General features: G+C 40.5%; 1 protein-coding gene across 3 annotated transcripts in view; it reads right to left on the bottom strand.

Annotated features, from left to right (window-relative positions):
* Positions 1-461: 461 nt before the first annotated feature.
* nr2f6b (nuclear receptor subfamily 2, group F, member 6b) overlaps positions 462-20,295 on the bottom strand; it is a 23,011-nt gene continuing 3,177 nt past the window's right edge. Inside the window, exons 2-8 of one of the 3 annotated variants that reach the window (XM_079598259.1) lie at positions 19,055-19,137; positions 18,485-18,583; positions 17,265-17,577; positions 15,740-16,090; positions 8,423-8,517; positions 7,664-8,239; positions 462-3,225 (exon numbers count right to left, since the gene is read on the bottom strand). In XM_079598259.1, coding sequence (XP_079454385.1) covers positions 2,951-3,225; positions 7,664-8,239; positions 8,423-8,517; positions 15,740-16,008 — 1,215 coding nt within the window. In that variant the 5' untranslated portion in view covers positions 16,009-16,090; positions 17,265-17,577; positions 18,485-18,583; positions 19,055-19,137 and the 3' untranslated portion in view covers positions 462-2,950. Of the gene's footprint in view, positions 3,226-7,663; positions 8,240-8,422; positions 8,518-15,739; positions 16,091-16,168; positions 17,996-18,484; positions 18,584-19,054; positions 19,144-20,295 lie in introns of those variants that run through there. The other 2 variants (XM_079598261.1, XM_079598260.1) reach the window with 2 other exon arrangements.

Here is a 20,295-nt window from a genome sequence, read left to right as displayed (position 1 = left end):
TGTAGTGTACTTCACATTTTAAAAGTATATTTTTAGAGCACACTTTCATATATGTTTAATACACTAAGGTGCATTTTTGTACTTTTTAAGGGTTTAACTTTAAAGTAGCCTACATTTTTAATTATGTTTTAATAATATTTTGTCATGATTTATATAAGTACACTTTTTTATGCGTTGACTGATATACTAAAGAACATACTTGATTTGAAAATTGCAAGTAACATGCAGTTAAGTGTCTGAAAACATTACATTCAGTTTGCAATTAAGTTGATTCTTTTAAAGTATATAATTTCCATTCTAAGTACTCATTTTAAAAGTAGCCTATGCTAAAGTGCACTTCTTATTCAAAAGGGTATGCTTTTATTAAACCTGAAGTATTTGACCAGTAAAGCAAATGTGTAGACGTCTGCAGTTTCACTAATCATGGAAAAACAGTAGTCATAAAATTCAGACAAAAAGTTGGACCAAATATCCTTTTCTCTTGTTTGCAGTTTGTTTATTTGACTTTTTTTCAATACACTGCTAAAAATGCAACTGTCTTCCTACATAAGAGCTTGTTTGTTTATCATTGATTTTTATTTTTAATATGCAAAAATACTTGATACTTCCCACAGTCAGCAATGTAACATTTTGTACCGTTTTTTTCACCCCAATGAAAAACTCACTACATCTGTTTAAATAGGACAAGACATGGTCTATGTTTTGGAATAGCATACTACCATACTACTTATAATATTTCTTAGTATGTAATATTTAGTAATATTTCTCTATGTATATTGTGCATAGTGTGTAATACCTGGATGGCCATTTGCCAACGTATACATGCAGAACACACTGCACAGAATACTGTATTCCACAATGCAGTGTAACATATTTGGATGATAAACATGCAATAAGATGAGGTCATGTGACAACAATTAGCATAGTACTGTTCAGAACACGTAAGGTTGCATATTTCATACTGTTTCACTTAGTATTTAATATAAAGCAGTATACAGTAGTGTGCAGTTTGCAGTAGCAATGTGCCCGAAGCCTAAATTCGGAAAGCCACAGAAAATTAATAACGCATTCTACGGAGCCTCTGTCTAAAGGGACATGTACGGCGTAATTGCTTCGGTAGTCGGTTACATTACAGTATCTGATTTCACTTATGACATAAAGATAGTACGGGGAGATGACTGACAGGATGATGGCATAGGATTTGTTGCTCAAGAGATTCTGAGCGTTACTGACAAATATCTTGGGCCCTATTTTAACGATCTGAAACGCAAGTGTCAAAGCACAAAGTGCAAGTAACTTTGTGGGCGGGTCTTGGGCGCTGTTGCTATTTTCCCGGCGGGATAAATGTCTCTTGCGCCCGGCGCAAATCTAAAAGGGGTTGGTCTGAAGTAGCTTCATTATTCATAGGTGTGGTTTGGGCATAACATGAAATAAACCAATCAGAGCGTCCTCTCACATTCCCTTTAAGAGCCGGCGCGCTTGTTCCAACGCGGATCGCTATTTTAACGGCGGATTTGCCAGCACACGCCAGGAGCGATTCACAGCCGAGGAGACCGACGTTCTCGTCAGGGCCGTAAGACACAGAGAAGTGACATTGGGGATGATGGGAGAAACCCACCCAAATTAGCTTCGGTTAAACAGGCGTATAAATTGGGTAAATGTGTAGCCTAATCTAGATTTATTTATTTTTTTATCTAGATAGATTTTTTTCACATCTTCACGGACACAACAATGATTTCCCTCGTGTGTTAATATTTTTCCTTGTAATAATGTATGATTTGCAAAAATGAAAACTGCTGCGTCTGTTTATATTAGAGAATCAAAGTGTATGCACGTTAACACGCTACATTATGGCCAAGCACGCGCCCTTAAAATAGCATATCACTAACGTGCAACGCGCCACTGTCTTTAGACTGGGTTTTTCCTGGTCAGTGGCGGAATTGCTTTCTAAAACTGGAAAATAGCACCAGGGAACGTTTGCGCCGAAACACGCCTCCTCTTTTCGCTGAACCGCCCCCCGCGAGCGCAAATTCATTCCCCAATTTACCGACATGCGTCTGTGGAGGGAAACGTCCGCTGTGCGCCTGGTGCAAAATAGGAATGATACATGCGTCGGTGTACAAAGTCAGTTGCGCTGGGTGCAAGATAGGGCCCCCAATCTTTTAAAATGTGTGTTCAGTACCGTTGCTCCCTATGCATGATCATGATTGATCACGAACGATTTTGAAAGTTAAAGTAAAAAAGCAAACACGCGCTCAAAAGTTATTTCAATACCCTGCGAACTGATAGCGGCTCTCAGCGGCCGCAAATTATATAGGCCTACAGTTTTATTTACCCTATACAATTGCGAGGAAACGCAAAAGCATTGAAATATATTTTGCTCCCATCTCATTCTTTTTTTTCCATCACCATGTCCTTTTAGGGGCTCCGTAGAATGCATAATTTCCTTTCTGAACATAGTATTCAGCTTCAGGCACATTCCTAGTTTGCAGTATGCAAGTATTCCATTCTAAACATAGCCATTGACTGTACACCATTGATTTTTCAAGTATGTATATATCCCAACGTTTCAGTCTGTTACAAAGATTCTTAATGTACATCTACACTAATTCACTACGGTCTCAAAAGAGAAGCCTATTATAAACTCTTCTTTAAAACTCTGGATCTGTCACATATCAGCGGACTTCTTCATAATCAGCCCTTTGTTTATCATTCATCTTGTCAAAGGTTTTTGACAGAATTTGTTGATGCTCATGATGTGAAACATGAGGTATCCTGGTACTGAATGGCTCAATTTAACTGCATAGGAACATATTTGTCATCCTCTTTTAGTCATACACTATATACAAAATCAACAAAACCAGCAACACAACATCTATCCACACAGTTACTGTGGAATCATGGGAGCAGCCTGAGATGGGACATGGGAACAAGTTCTCTGATTGTTCATCTACTGTCCAGGTGCGTACGGCCAGCTGATGGAGCTTCCAGAGAGCTGCATGTCCCGGATAAGCGTCTCGATTGGCGTCTTGCCTACCAGCCGCATGAAGAAGAGTTGAGAGATGAGGTTGGCGGGAACGGCTCTCAGTGCAGGCAGTCGCAGCAGGAGTCGGCCGAAGCGTTGGGGCTGACCCGGATACTGAATGCGCTCGTACTCAGTCAGAGCCACCTGTGCTTTCTCCTGCAGGCTCTCAATGTGCGCCGGATCTGACAGCCCACATGCGTCTGAAGAGGAACACAGAGTTTACAACACAGCTGTAAGTGAAATAACAGTAAACAGTGAGCGCAATGGACATTTGGGGCATTATTATTTTCTCTTTTACAAAGATAAGCTTAAAAAATAACAACACTTGGCCTGACTGGGCCTCTTAACTTTTTAGAAATCAGTTTGTGAAGAGTGACTTTTAGTATGTTGCTATGACTGTGCCTTTACTAACATGTTAGGAGGTTTTAGCATGTTATATGCCTTTACTACAGTGTTTTGAGGGCTTTTAGCATGTTGCTTTGCCTTAACTAACATGTTCTGAGGGCTTTTAGCATGTTGCTATGCCTTTACTAAAGTGTTCTGGGGGCTTTTAGCATGTTGCAATGCCTTTACTAAAGTGTTCTGGGGGCTTTTAGCATATTGCTATGCCTTTACTAACATGTTCTGGGGGCCTTTAGCATGTTGCTATGCCTTTACTAACATGTTCTGGGGGCCTTTAGCATGTTGCTATGCCTTTACTAACATGTTCTGAGGGCTTTTAGCATGTTGCTATGCCTTTACTAAAGTGTTCTGGGGGCTTTTAGCATGTTGCAATGCCTTTACTAAAGTGTTCTGGGGGCTTTTAGCATATTGCTATGCCTTTACTAACATGTTCTGGGGGCCTTTAGCATGTTGCTATGCCTTTACTAACATGTTCTGGGGGCCTTTAGCATGTTGCTATGCCTTTACTAACATGTTCTGAGGGCTTTTAGCATGTTGCTATGCCTTTACTAAAGTGTTCTGGGGGCTTTTAGCATGTTGCAATGCCTTTACTAAAGTGTTCTGGGGGCTTTTAGCATATTGCTATGCCTTTACTAACATGTTCTGGGGGCCTTTAGCATGTTGCTATGCCTTTACTAACATGTTCTGGGGGCCTTTAGCATGTTGCTATGCCTTTACTAACATGTTCTGAGGGCTTTTAGCATGTTGCTATGCCTTTACTAAAGTGTTCTGGGGGCTTTTAGCATGTTGCAATGCCTTTACTAAAGTGTTCTGGGGGCTTTTAGCATATTGCTATGCCTTTACTAACATGTTCTGGGGGCCTTTAGCATGTTGCTATGCCTTTACTAACATGTTCTGGGGGCCTTTAGCATGTTGCTATGCCTTTACTAACATGTTCTGAGGGCTTTTAGCATGTTGCTATGCCTTTACTAAAGTGTTCTGGGGGGCTTTTAGCATGTTGCAATGCCTTTACTAAAGTGTTCTGGGGGCTTTTAGCATATTGCTATGCCTTTACTAACATGTTCTGGGGGCCTTTAGCATGTTGCTATGCCTTTACTAACATGTTCTGGGGGCCTTTAGCATGTTGCTATGCCTTTACTAACATGTTCTGAGGGCTTTTAGCATGTTGCTATGCCTTTACTAAAGTGTTCTGAGGGCTTTTAGCATGTTGCTATGCCTTTACTAAAGTGTTCTGGGGGTTTTTAGCATGTTGCAATGCCTTTACTAACATGTTCTGGGGGCCTTTAGCATGTTGCTATGCCTTTACTAACATGTTCTGGGGGCCTTTAGCATGTTGCTATGCCTTTACTAACATGTTCTGAGGGCTTTTAGCATGTTGCTATGCCTTTACTAAAGTGTTCTGGGGTTTTTTAGCATGTTGCAATGCCTTTACTAACATGTTCTGGGGGCCTTTAGCATGTTGCTATGCCTTTACTAACATGTTCTGGGGGCTTTTAGCATGTCGCTATGCCTTTACTAACATGTTCTTGGGGCTTTTAGCATGTCGCTATGCCTTTACTAACATGTTCTTGGGGCTTTTAGCATGTCGCTATGCCTTTACTAACATGTTCTTGGGGCTTTTAGCATATTGCTATGCCTTTACTAACATGTTCTGGGGGCCTTTAGCATGTTGCTATGCCTTTACTAACATGTTCTTGGGGCTTTTAGCATATTGCTATGCCTTTACTAACATGTTCTGGGGGCCTTTAGCATGTTGCTATGCCTTTACTAACATGTTCTTGGGGCTTTAGCATGTCGCTATGCCTTTACTAACATGTTCTTGGGGCTTTTAGCATGTCGGTATGCCTATACTAACATGTTCTTGGGGCTTTTAGCATATTGCTATGCCTTTACTAACATGTTCTGGGGGCCTTTAGCATGTTGCTATGCCTTTACTAACATGTTCTTGGGGCTTTTAGCATGTCGCTGTGCCTTTACTAACATGTTCTTGGGGCTTTTAGCATGTTGCTATGCCTTTACTAACATGTTCTTGGGGCTTTTAGCATGTTGCTATGCCTTTACTAACATGTTCTTGGGGCTTTTAGCATGTCGCTATGCCTTTACTAACATGTTCTTGGGGCTTTTAGCATGTTGCTATGCCTTTACTAACATGTTCTTGGGGCTTTTAGCATGTCGCTGTGCCTTTACTAACATGTTCTTGGGGCTTTTAGCATGTTGCTATGCCTTTACTAACATGTTCTTGGGGCTTTTAGCATGTTGCTATGCCTTTACTAACATGTTCTTGGGGCTTTTAGCATGTTGCTATGCCTTTACTAACATGTTCTTGGGGCTTTTAGCATGTTGCTATGCCTTTACTAACATGTTCTTGGGGCTTTTAACATGTTGCTATGCCTTTACTAAAGTGTTCTGGGGGCTTTTAGCATGTTGCTATGCCTTTACTATAGTGTTCTTGGGGCTTTTAACATGTTGCTATGCCTTTACTAAAGTGTTCTGGGGGCTTTTAACATGTTGCTATGCCTTTACTAAAGTGTTCTGGGGGCTTTTAGCATGTTGCTATGCCTTTACTATAGTGTTCTGGGGCTTTTAGCATGTTGCTATGCCTTTACTAACATGTTCTGGGGGCTTTTAGCATGTTGCTATGCCTTTACTATAGTGTTCTGGGGCTTTTAGCATGTCGCTATGCCTTTACTAACATGTTCTGGGGGCCTTTAGCATGTTGCTATGCCTTTACTAACATGTTCTTGGGGCTTTTAGCATGTCGCTATGCCTTTACTAACATGTTCTTGGGGCTTTTAGCATGTCGCTATGCCTTTACTAACATGTTCTTGGGGCTTTTAGCATGTCGCTATGCCTTTACTAACATGTTCTTGGGGCTTTTAGCATGTCGCTATGCCTTTACTAACATGTTCTTGGGGCTTTTAACATGTTGCTATGCCTTTACTAAAGTGTTCTGGGGGCTTTTAGCATGTCGCTATGCCTTTACTAACATGTTCTTGGGGCTTTTAACATGTTGCTTTGCCTTTACTAACATATTCTGAGAGGTTTTATCATGTTCCTATTCCTTTGCTAAAGTGTTCTGAGGTTTTAGCAAGTTGCTATGCCTTTACTAATATCTGAATGATTTTAGCATGTAGATGTGCATTTACTGTTATTTCATGCTGCTATGTGTTATCGTGAGAGGTTTTAGCAAGTGATTTAGCATGTAGATATGCACTTACTAAAATGTTTTGAACGGTTTTAAAGCTACACAGTGTAGGAATTTCTCCCATCTTGTGGTGAAATTGTATATGACTACCAACTGAATATTACTTTCTAGCCCCTCCCATTCCGAGGGCGTTTTAACTCCTACGGTGGCCGTATTATTTCAAATCTGCCGGCAGTTGCGAGTAATCTCCCCCTCGCATTCGTCACGGTGCCACTGAGTGTAAAAACGCGAAAGGCGAAGCTTGAATTTCCAGGTATGTCCCTCTTTGGCTAATGTATTTTCAAGATGGAGGCTCAACATGGCTTCCGCCATTCGAGCAGCTCAACCGTATGTATTATAAATAGCAGATTCTACGCTTACGAGAATACTTGATTAGTTGGTTGAAGTAATTATACATTAATGAGCACATATCATTTTGAAAGAACAAACTTAAACAATTATACCGTGTAGCTTTAACATGTTGCTGCTATGCCTTTACTAACTTGTATTGAGGGGTTTTGGAATGATGCTTTGCGTTCACGTGTTATGAGAGGTTATAACTTTTTGCTATACCTTTACTAACATGTTCTGATATGTATTAGCATTTTGCTAAGCCTTTCCTAATGTTTTCTGAGGGGTATTAGCATGTTGCTATGTCTTTACTTAATAGTTTTAGCAAATTGCTAAGCATTTAAGAGGTTCTCCTATTTTGCTATGTGGTTAAATATGTTCTTAGTGGTTTTAAGCAAGTTGCTATGCAGTTTGTAGGGTGTTCGGGGGATTGCTATATGCTTACTCAAGTTAAAATTTCAGCCCAAAAGTTTCTGTGATTGTCATAGACATGGCTAAATGCCTCTTGAATGTGGCAAAAGGCAGGCGAAAATGGTAAGTTTGATAACCTACAAAGTAATAGCACTCCTCTCAAAGACAATGTTTGTGTAAGTAGTCTGGGACGAGTCTAAACAAGTTAATTCAAATTGATTTAATAATTATTTTGGTGAGAATTCTAAAAGACTTTTAGAATATATTTCTAACATGGGTTCATCACTCACCTGGTGAGAAAAGAGCGATGGCTTTCAGACAGCTGTATTCAGCAGAATCCACCTGCAGTCGAGCCAGTTTGTCCACCTGGTCCTGGAAGACCCGCACCTGGTCCATAAAGGACACGACGCGGTCAGCGGGCATGGGGGAGGAGTGAAAACCAGCAGCTGCTAGTAGGGGGGCCGTGTGCAGGGGCAGAGCCGATTGAGCTGCATTCAGGATGAACAGTTCACTCCAGCTGAGCCTGAGAAGGGCCACCTGCTCCGACACGGGCAGGTCAGGAAAGTACGGAATATTCCGGGCCCACTCTATGGTACTGAAGAGCAGTCGGGCTGCCAGCTCACATATATTGTCAATGCCCATGATGGAGCTGTTGGCTCCTGTGAGCTGCTGGCCGCACTGGGCTCCGTACCGGCTGTTGGGGTACGGCTCTGCTCTCAGCAGCTGAGAGATGAGTTCAGACACTGGCTGACCATTATAGAAATCAGCACCCATGCCCGGACCTCCTCCAACATCACCGCCTGCTCCAACCATGGAGGCTGGGCTGATGCCTGCGTGTGAGGGAGGAATTCGACCACGCTGGACCGCTGGAAAATAAAATAAAAAATCCAACAAATTATAAACAAATAACTCCCTATTCCGATGATGCAAGTAACATGAAACTGGCAAATTTATGTAGGAAATTTTCAGGACAACTGTCAGGTATTTAGTAAAAATAAACAAGAATGTATTTACAATGTTTGCATTACACATATTACTGGTTTGCTGACCTTCTTTCCTCATACCGACCCGGAAGCACTTCTTCAGACGGCAGTACTGACACTGATTACGGTGGTGCTGATCAATCTGACACTCTCTGTTTGACCTGTGAAGGTAATTTAGATACCTTTGAGCCGAGTAAGTACACGAGATAACTAATGGCCCGTTTCCACTGAGCGGTACGGTACGGTACAGTTCGGTACGGTACGCAATTATTTGCGTTTCCACTGTCAAAAGCTGTGAATGGTACCAAAAAGCCGAACCGTACCGTACCACTTTTTAGGTACCCTTCCATTGGGGTACCTAGCACAGTGGAACGGTACTAAAAGGTGGAGCTAGATCACTGCAGGAGGTTGATTGGTTGACAGAGAATCGTCACTTGCGCGTGCTACAAGAGGAATGACAACATAAGAAGCGCCATTTTTTTATATAGTTTAATATAATACTACTGTTACTGTATCACTAAATGTAATTTTAAGAGTTTTTCAGGCGAGAATGTAGTTGTTTAAAGCTCAAATCTGTGGTTTATTTATAAAGATGATTTTTTTTTTCCCCGGTTGTGAGATCCATGCGTTCAGCGGGCGCTCGGCGCTCATGTTTCCCGGCTGGATGAGCCTTTCCTCGGCTAGTTCGTCGCTGACTCCGACGGTAGTGGTTAAACATAAGATATAATTCGTTTTGTGTAGACCTAACGGGCGATCTTTGGTCTCGTGAATATATAATGAGTTCCCTGTCAATCGTTTTGGCTGAGGGCTAAGTTTAGTTTCATATAACGTTATTTGTGTTTACTTGTAAAGACTAGAGCGCTCCATTTAGATATTTGACTGAATTGTTTGCTTTATTTCTTATTGTATAGCTTCTTGTACTTTACTTAAACTTTTATATAGGCTATTATTGATAAAACTGAAATTTTACAAAAAGAAATATGGTTTATTGTCATTTTTTATTACAAGATTATCACTGATGTTTATTGCAACATTTGTACAAATGCATATATTGCCTGGAATGTTTATTTTATTTATTTTTTTAAACGAAAAGAGGTAACGTTAGGGTTGTGTTTTAAATTTCGTTTTGTTACAAATAGAATAACGTATAACGTGCAGTGAATAATCAATATGCGTTGCGCATGAACCACATTTGTGTCCCTACATGTTTAATTTATTTAAATGAAAACGAAAAGAGGCAGAGTGGTGTTTTATAACATATTTCGTTTTATTGTTGCTTAAAATGTACATACCGAGTGACAGAGATAACCGGAGTAGCAGCGCGAGCTGAGTGACGCTTTTTAGAACGCGCTGTACCATTTGCATGCAAGGAGTCGCACATGGCAAGTACAAACTTTGCGTACTTGATATTGAGAAAAGCCTAATGACAGCGCTTGTCTTCTTGTGACAAACATCATACATGTCGAGGAGCAAGAACTAGATCTGCTGTATGTCATCCATTGTAGTTTACTATGTTCTTCTTCGCGCGAAAATGACGTAGATCGAAACACCACGCCTATCAAATAAGGGTACTGTTGGCAGTGGAAACGCTTGCCAGATCATGGTTAACAGACCCGAACCGAACCGTACCGTACTGTCCCGTACCGTACCGCTCAGTGGAAACGAGGCAAAAGAGGAATTAAGATTTAGCACTTTTCCAAAGATAATGAGCGTTCAAATAAACAGAGAAAATGTAAACAGTTGTGAACATCATTTACAGATTGAATTTGTTTTGTCATGTTGCATGATTTCATAACATTTCAATAATAGTTTCCCTGAATATTATTTGAATGTCTGTTTGGGGTATGTTTACTGGAAAACGATGTACTAAATCAGTACTTAAGTTTTTCCTCTATGTTTTTCACGTACAGACGACAACGTTGTCAAAACGATTCCCGTTCACACGGATCCGCGAAAACGACTAAAAACGCTTTTTCCTACTGTCAGGCCATAGTTGGCGATGTCACTTTCTAAAGAAACACCATCCGCCTATAGTAGGGTGACCACCTGTCCCGCATTTTGCGGGACAGTCCCGAAATTTGAAGCTTTGTCCCGCGTCCCGCAAGTCATAAGCAGTGTCCCGCATTTTAATTGTGTCTGCATTTTATTTAATCGTCCTTTAAATTACAATTCTACAATAAAAAAAATTGTTAATAAGAAAACACTGAACATGCACAGCGCAGCCGTTATTATTGGTTCTAGCCAGCCCAGAGCGGGAAAACAAACACTGAGAAGAAGGGGGGTGGAAAAAACACACACACAAAAAAATAAAACGCAAAATAAAAATGGATCAATCTGGAGCTCCTGAGAAGAAAAAGCGTCTTTGTTCTTATAATAAGGAATGGGAGAAAAAATATACATGGTTAAAACCAGTTACAGGTGACCATAAAAGAGGAGACTGCAGTGTATGCCACCGAAGTTTTACCATCACGCATGGAGGTGAGGGGGATATAAGGAGGCATGGAGATGGGGAAAGTCACAAGAGAAATGCACAACAAAGAAATGCTAATGCTAGCATGACAAGTTTTTTTTCTCCACCGAAAGATAGCAACCAAAATAAAATCACAGCAGCTGAAGTGACAAGTGTCTATCATAATGTGCAGCATGGTTTATCGTATAGGTCAGGCGACTGTACTACTAAACTAGCCCCAGTCATTTTCCCCGATTCAGATATAGCAAAGAAGCTGGCTTGTGGAAGAACGAAGAGTGCATCCATCGTTACAGGTGTGCTTGCACCAGCATCTTTAGAAACATGCTTGAAACAGTTAAATACGCCAATGATTGCAGATAGACCCGATTCTCTTCCACATTTCTCAATTGCGTCTGATGCATCAAACCATGGAACAACCAAGTTATTCCCTTTAGCATTAAGATATTACACACCCGAGCTAGGAGTGCAGAACAAACTGTTGGACTTTTATGATGATTGCAACGAAAACTCTGAAGCGATTTTCAACCAGGTCGTTTCAAGGCTGGAGGAGAAAAACCTGGGGTTAGAACGAATCTCTGCATACTCGGCTGATAACGCCAGTGTCAATTATGGTGTGCATAACTCTGTGTATAAAAAACTGACAGACAAGAATGCATCAATTATCAAGGCCAACTGCGTGGCCCATATTCTGCACAACTGTGGGAGGCATGCAGGCGATAAGCTGAGAATTGACATTGAGAACATAGTCACAAAAGTTTGCAACCACTTTTCGTCTTCAGCTAAACGTGTGCAAGAATTAAAGGAAGTATTTGAGTTTGTGGACGAGGAGTACACGGCTCTTTACAAGAATGTGCCGACACGGTGGCTATCCTTGTGGCCAGCTGTCAAACGTCTGCACGACTCCTGGCCAGCTGTCAAAAGCTATTTTTTATCTCTCGGAGAAGAGCGCTGTCCATCAGCACTTTGGAAATTGCTCGCAAATTGTGAGGATGGGGAAGATGTGCCCTGTGAACTCCAGGCATACTTGTTGTTTTTGCAAAATAGCCTCAAAGTTTTTTTCGACGCAGTGCTTAAAGTTGAGGGAGACGAGACAACTGTGTGTGAACTTTTCGAGTTGATGACCAATCTCAAATTGAAACTAGCGCAAAGGGAAAAGGATCGATTCTTTGGATTCGAGACCAGTACTCTTCTGCAACAGTTTCCCACCGCACAGGTTGCTGTTATAGAGCAGGACTTTCTTATGTTCTATCAAAGAGCGCTTGCTTACCTACACAAGTGGTTTGATTTCACTGATGGCAACTACCTAAAGCACATCTCATGCCTGGCTATCAAGAGGGAATTTAGCTTCCAAGACCTCCGTGGAGCAGCTGAAGCATTACAAATTTGCACTAAACTGGACATGAACCAGTTGTATGATGAATTCTGCGTTCTTTTGCCGCACGTAAAGGAAATCGCAACAACAACAAATCCTGTTGCATCTAAGTGGACAGCTCTGTTGAAGCACGGCCGTGCCCCAAACATTACAGCTCTGGTATCTTTGGCTTTGAGCATTCCTGTCACCAACGCGTTCGTGGAGAGGGTGTTTTCTCTGATGACTGCTGCGTGGACAGAGACAAGGAACCGCGCAACTGTGGACCTCATAAAAAGTGAACTCCTGGTGAAAGTGAACTACAGCTACACCTGCCAGGAGTTCTACAGACACATAATGAATGAGAAAGCCCTGCTCGAAGCTGCCAGATCAGACAAAAAATATAAATTCAAGATGCACTGAATCCGGTAAGAACGCATTCAATCTTTCTATTCTTCACTAATGGAATGTATGTTACGTTCCTCGTGTGTTTTGTCTTGTTTCACTGGGCCGCGCACACTAGTATATTCGCACGTGTTGATTGTTTGTGCTCATTATCCTTCTCTGTTTCTAGCTCGCTCGCCGGCTGCTGTGATTGGCCTAGTGGGACGTCACTCATCATTGGGGCGGTGCCCGGGAGCCAATTAGAGTCGTCCAGCTGGGTTCAAAGGGATGGCGTCCTCATTCATGCGGTCTCTCTGACTCTGAAGCGACCATGAGCTCGTGTAGCGTTTTGAGTAATAATGAATTGAGATTCATATAGTGAAGTCTTGCTCTTTGTAGTGGAATGAGTTTTGTGCTTTGTAGTGGAATGAGTTTTGTGCTTTGTAGTGGAATGAGTTTTGTGCTTTGTAGTGGAATGAGTTTTGTGCTTTGTAGTGGAATGAGTTGTGTGCTTTGTATTACTTTGTCAATAGGCTACTATGAGGTCCTGTAAGTAACACGGCTACTTTGGGAAAGAGAACGACAGGTCAGTTATGCCGCGGTGTACATAATGCCCGTAGTGTTGTTGTTTATTTGTTAGATACATTAGGAGTGAACGCCACTCTGTGTATGTTTTGTTTTTGTAGTTAGTTTATTTAGGTGCCGAATGCACCGAAGAATTCGGTTTTCTTTTCACCCTTTTCTTTGGCTAAGTTTAGGCTTATAAGGATTGTTTTGTTATATTCTGTTCTTTTATTTGGCGACACTTTTTGGTTCTCTTCCCTTTTTATTAAGTTATTTGATCATTTATACTTTAAACATTGTACATAGTGCACTTCATTTGAGAACTGGATCTAGTGGCTTCGGCTTTGTGTTAATAAAAATCCAGTTTGTCTCTAAGTTGAGTCTGTCATGTGTTCTTTCCACTTTATTCAGCCACCAGCAGTAATATCAAGTGTTGTTGCGAATCCTCTCCTAGACTTTAAAAGATCGTAACAGTGCTTATTTGGAAATGTGCTTTTTAGCGATTGGATTATTATTTTAATTATTTAGATTGAATAAACTCGTGCTGTTAAAATGAGTTTTATATTAATAGTGACGTTCACAGCGCCGGTCAGCGCCGCCGTTTTTATAAAGCCTATTAGCAATTTAAAGCATGTTAACATCACTGCAAAAAGACATCTAATATAAAATCAATATTTATTCACCTAGTATAATAATAGTAAGTTCTCTCCCTCGTGTCCCGCATTGTCCCGCAAAATCAGGTCTGCTGACCTGCAACAGAGCAATAGCCAGGTGGTCACCCTAGCCTATAGACTTAATATGCGCATGTGCATTTAACAAAGTTTTTTTGTAGTTTACACGGAGATGATAATAGTATCGGTTTCAAAAACTTTGAATCCCTATTTTAAAACTTTGCATTTTCAGGCCCCCAAAACGTCATTGTCGTGTAAATAAAAAGTCAAAATGCTGTAGTTTTTAGATTTTAGTTGAAAACTGTGTCATGTAGTCCTTTTTATATTCTAGTATTATCCATTCCTGATATGGAAATTTTGTGTAGAATAAAGGCATATCATTGTTATATTGAGACTTGACATAACTACACAAAACAATCTTAAGTACATATCAGCTTCACTATAATTTAAGAACACCTGTATAAATTAAAGATTAAATGAATTATCTTGCATTGTATAAGTGTCTCCCAATTAATTGTTACAATCCCTAAAACTAGTACAACTGCATAAGTTTTTTTTTTTTTTTAAGACAAGAGTGTCTTGCCTGTACTTAATTGATGAAAATACATATTTTGTCATTGTTCAAAAGACACAAATTCTAACTCTAATGGAAACTAATACACACTAATAAATAAAACTATTTCAGTTGCAGGTTATAATCCAACATATAAACCTGAATGTATTGCCTGTTTTGTGAATTAATCTCTGTCCTTCATGAGCTGTCATGTGTGAAGAGCTCTCAAGTGATTCTCAGGTAAATTATCAGTCGTATAACCTTGGTAAAAACACAAAGGACACAGCTCTGTTCATTCATTCCAAAAGTTCCCATGGCAGCAGGGCTAATGTTAGATCTGCTGTAAGAGACCAATTACACACAACATGCACAATTGTGTTTCGACAGCCATGTATATATGTGCAACATTCAGCTGTAATGGCTGGGTATTTTTGTGGAAATGGAAATGTAGCATGTTGCTATTACATGTTGCCCGGAACAACACAATCACAGCCAATTAAGTTTGCAGTTGGTTTGCAAAAACTCAGATTTCAGGAATTGTTGGTGATTAATTCACTGGTTGACATCCAGTTGTTTTTTCATTGAACTCTGCTCAACTTTGTCGCATCGCAGTTTCTGTCACCTCAAAAGTCCAGTTTAAAATGACTTGCGGTTTCTTTGTCATTGTCAGTATTAGTGCTCATCAATGAGAGATAGCTTGGCTGCGTCCGAAATCGCATACACTCTTGAGTAGGTACTTCTTTTGAATAAGTAATTACTTTGTGTGTTCTATAGTATTAATGTAATCTGGACATACTACATTCGCCATGTTGTCATTATCATGTGACCTAGCAGCATCAGTTCCGTTGCTTCACTGCCATTCATAAACCCTCTCCTGTTGCCTACTTTTGCCTACTAGTGCTGATAATTCTTTCACCTACTATATAGTAGGGAAGTATGCGATTTCGGATGTAGCCCTTGTATGGCTAGTCGTTTGCTGACTGACTGGTGAAATACAATTGTGCTCAAGTAAGAAAGGAGTTGATGCAATGTGAAATCAAATCCTCTTTACTTGCAGAAAATGGCCTAAATCTTAACATTAGTACTTATTACTTGATTAACATTATAACATGATTACTTTATTTATTCATCTCCTCCGTTACAGGTTCTGATTCATGAGTATGTTAATGTTCACACACTCTAATTTTAATGTCAGTAAGAGGTTACCAGAGTTCACAGAAAGTTCAGCCAAATTCCTTTGCTGAGCTACATCTGGAAACTGAGCGTGTGATTGGCTGTTGTGTCTTACCAGTCACAAATCAGTTAAGGGGAATTTCATTTATGTGGGAAAACATGAACCTGTTTGCTTAACAATGGACGACAGCGGGATAGATAATGCATCTGCGTTTCTCACCTGCAAGTGTAGTTGAGGTTCCGTCTGATGCTCCTTTTAAAGAAACTCTTGCACCCTTCGCAGGTGAAAACGCCATAGTGCTTGCCGCTGGATTTGTCTCCACACACACCGCAGTCCACCACGCAGGCCTTGTCCTCCTCGCCACCTTCCACGTCGCTGTTCCCTGCCCGGGGCGAGCTCCCCTCCTCCTCCCCCCGCAGGTAACCTTTCTCAGCGAGTCCATTAGCGCTGCCGTTGGGGTTGGCCCATCCCCCGCTCACCATGGCCATCTCTGTGTACACCGGCAGGAGCTGCTTGAGAAACCTTCCCGCGTCGAGAATTCAGAGCCGCCCCGGTGCGAATCCCTTTAAGCTGCAGACAGTAAGCCGAACAAGTCAGACTTGGAGGAAAAACACATTTAACAGCACTCTGAAGACCTCCAAGGCTTACCAGGCTGCCATGTTATTGCCGCCAAATGTCATATCAAAATCCTGTGAGGGGAGCGCTCATCCCTTTTGCTTTTCTTCATGTCCTCTAACCACAAAACCTCTGAAGATCTCAAGATCCCTTAGATTCAATGAGCAGTTCAGAGTTGGACAGCTTACCTCGCCCTTTTCACAGGAAATGATAAATTACACATAAACGCACCCAGACTTCGGGGAAAAAGACAAGCTCATCCACATGCTGCACAGCTCTGAGACGTGGATAAAATGAAACTCCTTCTCAGCTCGCAGCCACTGTGACATTTCACTAGGAAAACGTAGTCGACATGCCCCCTAGTAACCAACTAGTTAAACCAGTTCCTTCAGTACTGAGAAACACACTGTTGTGTTTAGAAATGTTACGGGTATTACAGGTCAATTGGGAAGGTTTGACTCAACCTGCCAGTGTTATTTGTATTCATTTGTTTTAATCACCTATAGAAAAATCACTTAGTATCTCAATAGTTTCCACTAATCTCATAAGTGTCTTCTTCAGAGTTTCAGAAGAGTGTTCTCTAAAGATACCAAAGTCTTTGAACTCAAACATTTCTCATACAATTCTTCCGAGACCATGTTAACTGAGATATCAACATCCATTTTATAGCTTTATGGTTTAACTGTGGTCCAATTTGTGTCTACTTTTACTTTCCCTAAGGGTTAGGAGAAAATCTGAGAGTTGATAACTGAGAACTGCAGTCCCCTGAGCTATGAAAGAGCAACATCTGAGCAATAATAAGATCATCTGGGGGATCTAAACTTCATACAATCCAAAAGAAACTGCCTCCTTTAAACTGCTAGAGAAGAGTTGATTTCCAAACAGCACTAAACCACAATGCCAAACATGCAGACAGCAACCTGGGTAATGATAAACAGAACTCAGCCCCCACCCTTCTCCTCAAGGATCAAAGTTCAGGAAAGTTCCTTGGTCTTTCTCGTTGTTAAACAACACAATCCAGAATGCTCTTTCAACTTGCTTCTCGCTGTAGAGAAGGAAGCACCTTTTGACCATGCAGAGGAAAGTCTCAGTACGCTCTGTGCAAATACGACAGAGAGTCATCCCGTACCTTGTTTCGTCAGTGCCGGTTCGTCCAGCCGTATGGTCTACGGGGCCTCAGCATTTCCAGCAACTGATCCGAAGCTCTTTTAGCCGTCTGCCACTTCCCATCCCCTGCTTTTCTCCATTCATCAGTAAATCATGAGATCCAACAGTCAGGAGAGACAGCTGACCCGAGCGTCTGTGGTGACTGGCCAACAAACCTTGCACTGTTCTCTCTCTCTCTCTCTCTCTGAGTAGTGGCGGGTGAGCGAGCGTGTGTCTGTGTGTTCAGGGATTTGACACTGCTATTCAAGCCCTCTGGTTGCCATGGTGCCGCCTGCCTTATAAGGGTAATAGAGTCAAAGAGCAGTGAGTGGGCTGTAGCCACTCTACACAAACAACCAGGAATGTGTTACCACACACACGGTTAACCCCTCAAGGGATGACCATAGGTACACTCAGCATGCATCTTAGGATGGTGAATACTTCCTAAGTGAAGATCTCATCATCAGAAGGTAATGATAAGGTGTGTTAGAGTGATTAAAATCGAATTACATACAGCCAAAGATTTTATTTTAAAGCTTGTTATTTTACTGCAGAAAGTTACTCACAAAACTTTAGCTTGGACAGTGTCAACAAAACATGCAGGCCCTTTATTTCATCTTATTTCACCAATCATAACTTAATATTATTAAAGAAGTTTTTATTTTATATGGATGTATTCTGGGAGAGTACCTTGTGCTGAGCAGCTGTAAATGTGGTGTATTTGTGCAGTGAAGAGCTTAGAGCTGATTTGTTAATCTGATTTAGAGCTTTTTTAGATCACTCTCTGAAGAAGCTCAGGAAATCGTCTTCTGATCTGATTGTTTTGGCTTTTACCCTGCTGAGAAAACTGAAGCTGGTTTGGTCTTAGCTGGTTTTGGTTGGTCTAGCTGGTTTCCAAGCCTGACCTGGTATCAAAACCTTTCATATGCCAGCAAACAGGGTTGTGAAACTGAAATGTTAGATGGTACAAACCACAAACAGTTTGTTTTTTTACTTAATTTTATAATTCATTTAAATATTTTTACCTTTTTTTATTTATTTTCTTTATCTTTGACACTCTTAATTTACTTATTTTTGATACAGTATATTCTAATACAAATTGACGCTATTTCTTTGTATTGATGCTGTTTTTGTCATTTTCCAAGTCATGTTTATTCTTTTTAATCATTTAAAAATGTGCATCCAACAAATTTCAAATGTCACCTTTTAGCCATTTGTTGTTTGTTTTCACTCTGTGTTTCCAGGTTTCTGGGGTTGAATTGTTTGTCTTCAATCCGGAATACATGCCTGGAGTCTCTCTTTCTAACATACAAAAGGCAATATATATCTCAGATTATCATAGATAATTTACCTATGCGCACACATTGGAACATCCAGTCATAATTTCAGCCCTTTTAAATAAATCAATTCAATCTTTACATTTTATTCTGCCCTTAATTCTTTTATCATCTGTATTATAGTATTGGCGTTTACAAAGGTTTTATTCTTATCAGATTTTTCAGGGAAAAGCTTAGTTTCAACGATGCTGTGGCCTTACAACATTAATAGCCCAGACAGTCTGAGCTCTTGGTTCAGGTGTTGAGGAATGTGGTAAGTGGGTTTAAACTTTAACCATTTCATAGGTGTAAAACCATTTGCCCGAGCAACACACAAACACACACTGAACTCAGCGTGTATTAGCATCATGGTGCTCTCTGACCCATACGAGAGGTCTGTCTCCCGATGTTGTGGGACCTTTGACCTTAACAGAGAGACTGAGCGTCAGACACTGACCAGCACGCCGCAGCAGGCCGTACAGGAACATCTGCTAGGGCCACAGCGGAGCACGGCAGGGCCAAGAATCAACATCCTCCACCCTGAGAAAAACAGAGAAAACTGCCCTCATTCGGTGGGAAAGTCACACTTGAGCCATTGTTATTCAAATAAGTTGACCTCAGTATTGATTACAAGGTTTTTAAAGATGTGTTGCACCAACTAAATATTTAGTCAAGTGTTCCTCTAAAAACAAAGGTGGAATAATTAAAATAATACTTGATTATGTTCCTATAGAATCTTTAAAAGTATCACCTTGTCAATCACTTAACGTTAGCACAAGTAATAGGCATTTACTATATTTTGAACAAAAAAAGTTATATTGTGTATCTGTAAAATAAAATCCAATTTGAATAAAATGTAGAGAAAATAAATGACTAAAAATAGAATAAAGTTATTTATTTACAAAATGTTATTAATTTAAAATAAAATCAATAAAATCGTTTTCTTCAGTTGCAGCGTGTTGAGCTCTCTCAGTCACTGTCATTTATTTTTTGCGATTAATTGCATTTGATAAATTTGTCACTGTTGCAATATTAAACATTTTTAACTGTAATGATTAAGCAAAAGTAAATAACTTGCACTAAAAATACAAAATACTACCATTTACTACAAAAAAATACTACCATTTTGCAGCTGAGACAGGAAAAACAAGGGATGGAGCAAGGGGGGAAAGAAAAAGGGTCAGCTGGGGTTATTCAATGGGCTCTAATACGCTCAATGAAGACATCTTATTGGGTAAAGGGATTACAAACCTGCTCCCTTTAGGCCCATGCTGCCGCTTTCACCTCTAAGATTCTTACTCTCTTAATCCGTCTCTTACTAGAAAAGAGAGTTAGGGTTTTATGTGAGGTCAGTGTTGTGTTTGTGTGGTGCAGTGGTTTTGGGTCAGTCAGGGCTGTGCATGGAGACTCCTAGCAATGATACAGTATGTTATTTGAAGGGTAAGTTCACCCAAACACTGCCAAGATAATAAAAAAACACTATAAAAGTGGTTAACGTGTCCACGTGCACGCTTTAGTCTTTTGAAGCCATACACGCCATTATTGTTTCAAAGTCACTGCTCCCTAATCACTTTTGTATACCTACTGAAAAGATCCGTTTGGACATTTTGCTAAATATCTCCATTTCAGTTCCATTAGTTCAGTTTGGAAGGAGTGTGAGTAGATGAACATTCACTCATTTGATCAGGGTCAAACCTC

Source organism: Phoxinus phoxinus (assembly GCF_949152265.1).
Source record: "Phoxinus phoxinus genome assembly, chromosome: 22".
Classification (NCBI taxonomy): Eukaryota; Metazoa; Chordata; class Actinopteri; order Cypriniformes; family Leuciscidae; genus Phoxinus; species Phoxinus phoxinus.
Note: the sequence above shows the minus strand (reverse complement) of the source record. Positions and strands in the feature narration are given on the sequence as shown.